The sequence below is a fragment of the Galendromus occidentalis genome, unplaced genomic scaffold, assembly GCF_000255335.2.
Source record: "Galendromus occidentalis unplaced genomic scaffold, Mocc_1.1 scf7180000077170, whole genome shotgun sequence".
Classification (NCBI taxonomy): domain Eukaryota; kingdom Metazoa; phylum Arthropoda; class Arachnida; order Mesostigmata; family Phytoseiidae; genus Galendromus; species Galendromus occidentalis.
In genome coordinates this window covers 176,600-187,246 of record NW_003805158.1, presented here as the reverse complement: position 1 = coordinate 187,246, position 10,647 = coordinate 176,600, and the positions used below count along the sequence as shown (strand labels likewise).

Here is a 10,647-nt window from a genome sequence, read left to right as displayed (position 1 = left end):
ACATTTGAACTTGAGACCGGAGGCCAATCGCAGAGCAGACCGAGTCGGTCAACGGCGTAATCTCCGGAACACAGCCTCAAGTGCTTGCCTGGAGCAGAACAAACTTTTCCCATAGGAAAAAAGCTAAGCAGTCCAATGAGGCTCCATCGAAAGCTTTACGATTGGCCGTTCGGGCTTCAGACTAAGGCTGGAGAAGCCGCGATTGGTCGATCAATCGCTCGACTCCGTGCTCGCCGTTGATTGATGACTAGATAGGGGGTTGCTCATCCCTTGGTCCTGCTAAGTGCTCCACACTCAAACTTCTCCCGACACGATTGAGACACGCATGGAAGCACTCCACGTAAAATCGAATAATACAGAAGCTTGCGAACACATTCCCGTAGACCGCAAACAGTGCCGCTCCGTCTTCTTCCCTATTCCTCGAGAAGTCCTAGATTACTCGGTGCATCCGCCTCTGTCCAGAGAGATAGTGACCATACTCAAATGTTTACTCATCGCGAAAGTCGACCGTGACCTTTCATCAGGCAAGCGGCTACATTCTGCTTCAACACCTCGGGTTCATCCGTGCATCCCGACTCTCCCCTAAACTTTCGCCACGCCCGGTGAGTATCGGCGGTTCATGAAAGACAGACGACAGGCAGAGGTCACCAATTCTGTCATTCTCAAAGCATGTCCTTTCAATGCTGAATTTAGACAATCGTTCAGCGAGATCGACTTCCTCGAGATGCTCTTCATAGGCGTACCCATCTCAAGATTCTCCAGCAGAGTTGATTCTCAATCATGCAGAACGAGAGCTCCGAGACTCCTCAATTAGTGGTGCTTCCAATAACGATCATCGAGGTGGGGGGGGGGGGAACGATCGATCGCGCGCGAGTCGGACTCTGCTGAATGCCGAGGCTCCGAGGGAGTGGGGAAACTCCGTGGATCTCCGGAAGAATCTCGCGTTGAATGCCGTGCCTCGGGATACAAGATATCAGCAGGGGAGAGCAGTCACCTACGTCCTTCTCGCGAACGAACCGAACTGCATCAATGTGGGGATGGAGGTGAGCGATTAATTCCAGCATGCAGTCTACATCAACTGTTTTGGAAATCAATGCTGATGTCTCTGCGATGACCGCAGATGATGCTGACGTACCCTTGAATAACACGAGAAATAATTGCGATTCGACTGAATGCCGAGCTAGCTGAAATTCGCTCTTTCAAAAATTTCGTCGAGACGCTGCAAGAAAACGTACAATGTTTCGAGGATTCGACCAGGAAATCTTCTCACTCTATGGCGCAAGCCAAGATTTACATCGGATCACCTTACCCATCAATCTCCTACTGCCTTCCTGGCAACAATCCGAAGGAACTTTCTCGAAGATTCCACGAGTGCAATGAAATTGACGGAAGCCCCACGGTGTAGTTAACGATGGACGGAGTCGTCTTTTGTCTAACTTTGAGGTTGGATCAAATCGGGGCAGATTGAATCAGTAGGCTCAGTGAGCTCGACCCAGGCAAACATTTCTTTCGACAATGAAGGAAATTCAATTTCCCCAGAGGAACCGACGACGGAGCCAATCGAACGCGATCGCCCACCTCGTCGTCGCAGCTCGAATACCAACCTCCCGCATCCCGTCCGCTGCGTCCTGATTCCCCGCAATATCGCTCTCAATATCATGAGAATCTGATTTCCCGAGATTCATTTTTTTGAGGTGTAGTGACACCTGACTCAAGGTCCTCCTGCATATAAGGACCACCTGACCTATCGGACCTTTTTCCCCCTGGACCGCGAGCCATGAGAGCCCGTGGTAATGCGGACGCGTAATGGGTCCTCCTGAGATATCGCTTCCCTTCCCGCTGAAACCGCAAGTGGGCCCATTAAGCATCAATTAAGAACTGTACAGTGAAACCTGTCTAAGAGGTCCACCTTCCGTCCGAGCAAAACACGGACCGATACCTCAGGTGGACGCTTTACGCTTCACGCGATTGACGACATTTTCCTCTGAAATTGTCTCTCCTTCACCCCCTCTCCTCGGATAAGCACGGAATGAAGAGGCATGCATTTGGTCTCACTGAGTGCACTCATTTATTACTGTATTCAGATTTTGTCATTCCTGCTCATTTGTCTGACGCAGTAACTTCTGTTTGTGGTTCAGGATGAAGTTCAGGACTTCTCTCTCACACTTAAGGATAGAGTCGTCGGCATTTGACGGCATCGCGCCCACCGCGAATACGAAAGACTTCAAGGTCTCGATCGCTAGGAGCGCCTCTTGGGACGATGCGGACTTTACGTCGCGAGCGTCCTCCGCTTCGTCTTCCACACCGTCTTCCTCATTGAGGGGCTTGAAGCCTGAGGAATCGGCGTAGCACTGGAGTTCTTCTTCCAAATGAGGGTCGGAGACGTCAGCCTTTTCTGATAGCCGCAACGAATCGAATATCAAATCTTCCGCCTCATCGGTTCCGAGCACTTCTACATTATCGAGCCCGAGACCACAATGGTCACACTTCACGATGGTCTTTTCTTGTACACCTTCCCAAGCTTGGATCACCCATCGGAGTGCTTCAAGGACGTTGATTTTCTTAGTGAGATCCGTAGCGCTCTCACATGTGTCAACCAGCTATCCACCGTACTTCCGACAGCGTCACCTGATTGGCCGCACAAATTTCTGAAGATGATGTTGTGCCTCCCTCGGGAACTTTCGAGCCAACCATTGCTCGCTGTGAATCCTTCGAGACACGCTTCTTGCGCGAGAGATTTCGCTTTCTCTTGTATCATTCTACCAGTCACTGGAATCCGCTTACTAGAAGCGGCTCGGAACCATTCAATGACACCTCTGTCCAGAGAATCATGACAAGGCTTGCGTCGACGTCTCCGATCCTTTTCTGAAGAGAAACTTTCCCATTCCTTCAGGAGGATGTTCTGATCTCTGGCACATCTTTGTATTTGGCCTTTGCTGACGCTGTATTCCTCGGCAAGCGAGCCTTGGCTCCGTCCTCTTCCGAGCTTACGGATCAGTTCGACTTTTTTATGCAGTGGAAGCTCACAACGTTCACCCATATCACAAGGAAAACCACGTAAGGACGCGTCATCAATGCGGGCCGTACAGGACTGTTTAGAGTCATTCGATGCGCCGCTATTGTAAGATATGAAAGCACGTTGCAGCGCTGGACGCGCACAGCTCATCAATTCAAGCTGATCCGTGATCAAGCAAGAGAGCCTCTAGACATCGGACCCTTCAGGCGGGTAAGCGCCGGTCGCTGTTCCCGAAAAGGGTGGACAGTGGACACATTCCTCAGGTGGACCCTTTACGCGTTCAAATCAACACAGTTTTATGGCAGAACGAATCGGTGCCTGACGAAAGTGGACCGATAGCTCAGGTGGACCCATTACGCGGGTGGACCCTAAGTCAGGTTTCACTGTAGTTCCTTTCTTGCAGGGCCACCAGAGACTCGACCATTACCTCAGGCGGAGGCAGAGATATCAGAAGACCAATTAGTTCCGCAGACTGTATGTGTGCCAGAGGGATCTCCGGATATCAAACCCGTAGAGCGAATTCCGCTGAAGCGATCTGGATCCCGGGAATGAGTGAGTGTGTACCGCGAATCTTTGTCGAATTCTTCCTCTACTTCTTCAAGGATCGAATATCGGGATAATCGACTCCGGTGCTTTCGACTTTTTCTGCATGTCTGAGGAATCCTCCTGTTACCGAGATGCTCCCCCCCTCTCACCCTCGCGGCGAACGAGGATGGAGATCGGAATGGCGAATTCAAGGAGCCTCCTAGCGACCGGGATAGGCACTCGACACGGCTCAGAGCAGCAGATTCCCAGATTAGAGCAGATTCTGCGAGGATCGGAACTTCAGAAAAAAATCCCGTTGTCATCTACGGTCACAGTGCCATACAGCTGGTCGGACGGCTGATCTAGACGAGACCGGGTACGCGGCCCTATGAATTTTAATCGGACGCTTTCTGCACCCGAGAGATCCCGGCATCGTTGGCGGGAATTCGCTCCTCGCCCAGATCATCATTAACCCGTCTCCGGCTTCAAACGGCCACTGAATTACCGCCTGGAAGGATGGAACGACGTTCCGACGCTCAATGCTATCTGGGTACTTGAGTGCGAGCATGACTGGCTCGGGCAGACTTTTATCAATTTGGTTTCGGTCGAACGAGATGACTAGGATTTGGAAAAGCTCGCTATGCCGTGACGGGAATCCGCCGCTGTATGCTATTGCCTCCTCAGCCCTATTGTGAATGCGCTCGTGCTTAGATCGTGCACGGACCCCAACTCGTCGCATTCTCATCTTTGTTTTCGTCACTGTCTCCAGAGAGCGGCCCGTCTTCTGACCGAATCTAGCCTCAATCGAATCAAGATTCGAAATCTCGACGCCTCATCAAAAGGAGGAATCATTGGTAATTATGGCCGATCAGGTAGGATCGAGAGACCTCTATCTCTCCCTTCCTGTCAAACGCATCGCTTTCTCTAAGAGCGTCACTGTTGAAGTGTGTGAATCAAGATAGGGACGCTCTGAGCTAGCCCCGACGGGGACAACCCCGAGTTGATTCCTCTCCAATTCATGCTGAAATGAGAACTGCACCAGGCTCACCTGGTCTCCGTAGAAGGATCGAAGCTGTACGATTCAAACCGAGCTATTGACACCGGCCAAGATGATCTCGTTCTCATCGATTACCCGAGCTCCATGGACCTCCTACTTGTCTATCCTCAGATAGAGGGTTGCTCACCCATGAAGCCAGTCGGAACCCATTCCGGATGCTCCTCTCTCAGCGCACACCCTGTATCGAATCGGTCACCTATGAAAGCTCTCCTTCTGTAAATACAGAGACTCCCGAAACCTTTCCGTGAACGTTGCCTCTCCGTTCCCTTCTCCATTCTCTGAGGATTATTAGCGGGGTCGGCGCATGAGGCAGTGTTCAACGTTCAGAGCTCTGAGCCATACACCAAGCCTGTGCCTTTGTTTGAAGCAGAGCTAGTTCCCTGGGATCTAGTTCCCTAGAGTCATCATGTGGACGGTCATAGCAGGTGTGTGTTCGAATTCCGGTTGAAATTTCGTAAACGTCATCGATTCACTGATTGACTTCACTAATGTGTACTTTTCTTGTGAGAGCAGGGATTTGGAAGTATCTGTGGGTCTTCTGCACAACCGCCGGCCGCGACCTGAGGTTGGTAGAGCTTTGATTAGGCTTGTGAGCCCGGGTGGAGGCAGCAGCCTGCAAGAAGCAAGCGGCCCGCTCGACTCTGACCATGGGGCGTTCTGAACGATCTCTATTTTGAGCGCTCTTGACTCGGAATGCTAAGACGGGGGGACCTCGTCCAATCATTCTCTTGAATTTTCGACGAGGAATCTTCAGCTTAAAATTTTCGAATGATCGCCATAGATTTTTTTCCTTTTTCGCTCCTAATACAAAATCCGGTCCACGACTCTTAATGCTGCGGTGTCGAGCTGAACTTGCTGGGATGAAGGAGCCGACAATAAGCTCCAGACGTCGAGACTTTTTTCTTCTGATCGATGGGACTCTAATTATTCCCTCAGGGCTCTCTGCCGGATGACCGCCACTGCCATTTACTATCGATGGGCACTCCGCTACGATTACACAGTGGTCGACATTTTCGAAAAGAAAGTCTTGTCGAACCCGAACAAAATTGCTTTTCGGACCGAGGACAGACAGTGGACGTTTCTAGAGGTGAGATGATCTAACCTTGCGAAAAAAGAAAATACTCGAGAGATGCCTTCTACGATCGAGAAGTCATCAGCGTCAACTCAACAAGAAAGAATTCAGTTCAGCAGATGCGTGAATCAAGTGGCGAATTGCTTCCAACAACTGGGTTTCGAGGCCAAGGATGAGGTCTGTCTGTACATGGATTCTCGACCCGAACTCGTCATGATGTGGCTCGGTCTATCGAAAATCGGAGTCGTTTCCGCCCTGGTAAATAACAATCTCCGCCTGCAACCGCTGCTCCACTCACTGAAGAGTGTCACGCCGAAGGCGATTGTTTTCGGCCCGGCTCAAGCTCAGGGTGAGTTTGCGTGAAGGGGAAGGGAATGTCCAGGACCGGACGATTACAATTGCATGTCATTTGTTTTCTCGAAACCCCTCCCGGGAAGAACATTGAGTCGTCGAAAATATATCCGGAAGACTGAACCCAAGATGAGAGATATTTTCCCAATCAGGTTTGGAAGATATCGCATCTGAAATCACGTCGGAGAAGTCAAAAATGAGACTCTTCTGCCTTGGCACTTCAAAAATCGCTTCCCGAATCGGCGCTGTGGATCTCGAAGATCTCTTGAGGGCCTCCGCGATGACCGCGCCCCGCGTTCAACATAAGGGCTCTGTTCATGGTGAGTACCACCAGGCTTTCTTCAAAGCAGAGAACGAGGGGCGACATGAATTTCATCCGAGCACGATCTCTCTGAACACATGTCTCTGTCCGCATCTGTACCCCTGAGAGACTACTCCCGTCCATCAGAGTCACGCTGTTCTTGTGACAGTGCCGCTCCTCGAATACGCCTACTCATTCACATCCCATGGCAGGATGAATGCAGTCTCTCTACTCCCACAGACAAATTGATCTACATCTATACTTCCGGAACAACTGGACTACCCAAAGCGGCCGTCATCAAGAATTCCCGCTTCATTTCCATGGCTTCGATTGTCAGCAATATCACACCTTCCAGACCGTCGGATATATTTTATACTTGTTTGCCTCTGTATCACACTGCTGGCGGAATATTGAGCGTGGGTCAAGCCTTACTTTTCGGTGAGTGCGTACGAGTATCTAAACCGTAGCGACGTCGGTATTTCGTGAAATTGAGAATCTTTCTAATCAATGAACGAGGGAGGGCGTTCAAAGAGCCGGGCCCTTGTGACGAGAAGAAGATGCTCCAAACCTCGTTCTTGATCTTACGAGTCAACGTTGAATCTTCGGCTATGGAATGGGGGCAATCAGCTCCGGGGAGATCGCCTAGTGAAATGATTGAATAATTCGCTCCTCGCACAGGGAACACGGTGTGTGTTCGACCGAAGTTCTCCGCCTCAAATTTCTGGAATGATTGCATCAAGTACGATGCAACGGTGACTCAGTACATCGGAGAGATATGCCGATATTTGATGGCGCAACCGCGGAAGCCCGAAGACGGATTGCACAAAGTCCGCATGATGTTCGGCAACGGACTCCGGCCACAGATCTGGACGGCTTTCCACGAGAGGTACACCTTCGTATAGCCATAGCTATGCCAATCACGCATTCAACGATCCTGATTTTCGCGCGCAATTTTCCTTAGTCTGAAGTTCATCCACAGATTCAAAGTCAAAGAACTGAGAGAATTTTATGGCTCGACTGAAGGCAACGCTCACGTGATGAATATCGATAATACTGTGGGAGCCGTCGGTTTCGTTTCGCGCATCGCGGAGAATGTCCATCCCGTTCGGCTGATACGGATCAACGAAGTCACTCTGATGCCCATGAGAGACCAGTCTGGATTGTGTATTCCGAGTCGACCAGGACAAATTGGTGAACTCGTAGGGGTGAGGTCAATTACGCTCTTTTCCCATGAATTTCTCTGTCCGACTCACCATACAGCCGGAAGGAACTTCATGCTCGACACCCTCGAGTAATTTTCCGACTCGATCCTTAGGTGATACGCGAGAACGATCATATCCACGCCTTTGATGGCTATGCTTCGAAAACCGCGACCTCAAAGAAAATGTACAGGGATGTCTTCAAGAAGGGTGATGCTGCCTTCGCCTCCGGAGACTTACTCGTTATGGACGACTTCGGGAATCTGTTTTTCCGAGATCGGATCGGGGACACCTTCCGCTGGAAGGGTGAGAATGTTTCCACGTCTGAAGTCGAGGGCATTGTCTGCAGGTGAGCGTACAGCCATCGAAATCTATCTATTTATCTTCGGGAGGAATCGAACTTTTTATCGATGCGGACTCGCGCATCGGAATGAAGGGTGATATGTTCATTTTTAACCTGGATTATCCTTCAGGGTATCAAGTAAGGCAGACGTGGTATGCTATGGGGTCACAGTTCCGGGTTCGGAAGGCAGAGCGGGCATGATAGCCATCGGAGACGACGACAATTCAGTCGATCTTAAGGCCATCTACGATGAGCTGAAATTGAATCTGCCCAGATATGCCGTGCCCCTGTTCGCGCGAAAACTCAGATACATAGACAGAACCGGTGAGCTTCCTTCACGTATCTTGCGAGTCTCCTTGAACCTCGCGAATCGCTTTCCTTGGTGAATAATCTCCATGTCTTTCAATGTCTTCATCGTTCCAGGGACGTACAAATTGAAGAAAAGAGAATTGCAAAAGGAGGGCTTCGATATCAACGTGATAGACGACCCCATCTACTTCCTGAATAGCGGGGAGCTCGTTAAGCTTGATCGCGAACTTTTCCAAAGAATCATGAACGCCGAACTCCGACTTTAAGCGCTGTGATCTCGAATAGATCAATAGGACGTGGCGATGTTGTCACGGGCTTTTGTACCGAAGCGCGACCTCGCGGTCGACGCCTCAATCGTCGATCATTATCAGAGGTTTCCAAATGACTGCTCATAATCAAATGCTTCTGGAAACATCTTCGAAAGTTATCCCATGTTTTTGTCCAAAACTCCCGACGAGCCGACTCTCTCATCGAGTGCGTGATAAGTGATTCCGATAGGCCGACTTCTCATAATCGGAGCAGCTCAAAATCAGAAGAAATCAGAAATTCGCCGATTCCGCGACCCGGACGCTCTACAAGAATATCTCGCCGAGTGTGATCCGAATATAATGTGGCTCGCTTCCCGTAAGACCTTCCCGCAATAAGGCGAAATTGACTGGATGAAATTGACGCGGCAGGAGAGGTACAAGGTGATTGGGTCAGAATATTTGCCAGACTTTGCTCGGTGAGCCTCATACTCCGACTTTTCCTTCCTTCCGCGGACCCTCAATGATCGTAGATTCGAAAAGCGATTGCACATCAGGAGATCAGACTGCTCTAAATATTTGCATTCTCGGAAATGTCGCTCGGAATCATCAAGGGGCATGAGCTGAGACGATTTCGCCCCACATTTAGCTTTTGTAGTGTAGCTGGAAACCGATGATGGCCGACCGGGGACCGACAATCGAACCACATGCGGCCGCTCTCGGTGGGCTTGAGCGGAGTGAGGGTAGAAGAGGAAGGGATTTACAGAGCTCGTGTAGATCCTCGCAGCCGACAAAGATCTCTTTCCTGACATTCGTCCCATATGCAAACGTAGACGGTTATGTTGTCGCGCTGACAGACGGTCTCGATTGGGATGGGGCTAGTCAAAGGAATGAGACCGACGCTTGAGCGCCATCCGATCTATCGTCTCTTAGGAGGAGAGGAAATTTAGGGTACCGTTTATGCTAGCGTATCTCCTCTCCCACCAGACGACTTAACTCAAATTTCGTTTATCCACTTCTGGCTCTTGATCGTGGCGTAGCTAATTGTGCGTCCCCGCACCCCCATAATGTAGGTATGGAACCGTGATAAGAATCCCAAAGACGAGCATGCTGGTATTCGATTCCCATCCTTTGGTAGCACCCCTCATTACTACTCAATAAACAGCGTGATTGAGCCTGGAGGAGCTCAGTGGCTCGAGTTTCAATGGTAGCGTGATCGGCTCCGGAGAGCCGCTATTCCGCGGGAGGGCTCCATAGTAGGTACCTAGACGAGTGTTGGAATGCCTCCTTATCTTGAATACAGAATATCTTGACCGACAGTTAGGAATCACGGAGTGTCAGATGACTTCCATCTCAGGCGACAGCTCCGGCGTGCACAGATATCTCGAACCAAAGCAAGAAGCGAGTGCTTCTCGGAAAGAATGGGTTGTACCCAACTAATTGATGGGACCACTCAAACGATCCGATAGAGATCAGAGAACAAATGATCACCTCATCGATCATCGCCCCGCCATCGGCATACTGATTCCCAGCACTACACACCCCAGCGGCTCTGATTCATACCCGATCGGCTCTCTATGTTCCAATGATTGAATCATCGATGTCGGATTTGGGCGATTGTTTATTTTCAAAATAGACTCGAGGGCCGCCGACGGAGTGATTTGAATTAGTCACCGAGAATCCCATCCATTCGGAAACGAGAGTCGCGAAATACAGCAAGATTTCGGGTCAAGCCAGTCTCCGAAGGCAAGCTTACGACGTCTGACCGACGAGATCGTAAAAAGATCAGCGGCAAAGAACCTCGCTTGTGGAATGAGCTCGGCGCTCCGAAGGCACCGCTATTCCTTTACGGATGGGGGTTGTCGCAAGGATTCCGTCACGCTTTCCGTCGATCGGCACGGAAGCTTTCGCGAGCCCCGGTGTGGAACCCATCCAGGTAGAAGTATTGTACGTTTATGCGTGCGTGGAGCAATCGCGTCGTCGGAAGCGACGCATCCATGGCGCTAGTCAAGACTTTTGGCATTGTGATTGAATCCAGTAAAAAAGTATTAGGACTCCAGCAGCGATCCGCAAAAGTAGTGCAGAAGGTCAGAGAATATTCCTCCAAGAGTTCGTAGCCACAAACATCCGCTTCCAAGTCGTGTCCGGACCGGAGGAGAGGTGCCTTTGAGGATCTCAGGTGACCTTTCGCCGCTCCGGACTGGTTCGCAAGCTGTCCACAAGCTTTCG

General features: G+C 50.5%; 1 protein-coding gene across 1 annotated transcript; it reads left to right on the top strand.

Annotated features, from left to right (window-relative positions):
• The first annotated feature begins 3,484 nt into the window (after window positions 1-3,484).
• LOC100901770 (long-chain fatty acid transport protein 1) lies at window positions 3,485-9,593 on the top strand. The gene is made up of 13 exons (XM_003741379.2): window positions 3,485-3,568; window positions 4,311-4,395; window positions 4,824-5,023; window positions 5,112-5,163; window positions 5,535-5,685; window positions 5,782-6,019; window positions 6,174-6,341; window positions 6,563-6,760; window positions 7,001-7,208; window positions 7,302-7,527; window positions 7,638-7,870; window positions 7,995-8,188; window positions 8,288-9,593. The coding sequence occupies exons 3-13, from the start codon at window positions 5,005-5,007 to the stop codon at window positions 8,437-8,439; spliced, it is 1,839 nt and encodes a 612-aa protein (XP_003741427.1). The 5' UTR covers window positions 3,485-3,568; window positions 4,311-4,395; window positions 4,824-5,004; the 3' UTR covers window positions 8,440-9,593.
• The last annotated feature ends 1,054 nt before the right edge of the window (window positions 9,594-10,647 follow it).

Coding starts and splice junctions, on each gene's coding strand:
- LOC100901770 (XM_003741379.2), top strand. Junction 7,528..7,637: donor AAATTGGTGAACTCGTAGGG/GTGAGGTCAATT, acceptor CTCGATCCTTAG/GTGATACGCGAGAACGATCA. Junction 7,871..7,994: donor GTCGAGGGCATTGTCTGCAG/GTGAGCGTACAG, acceptor ATTATCCTTCAG/GGTATCAAGTAAGGCAGACG.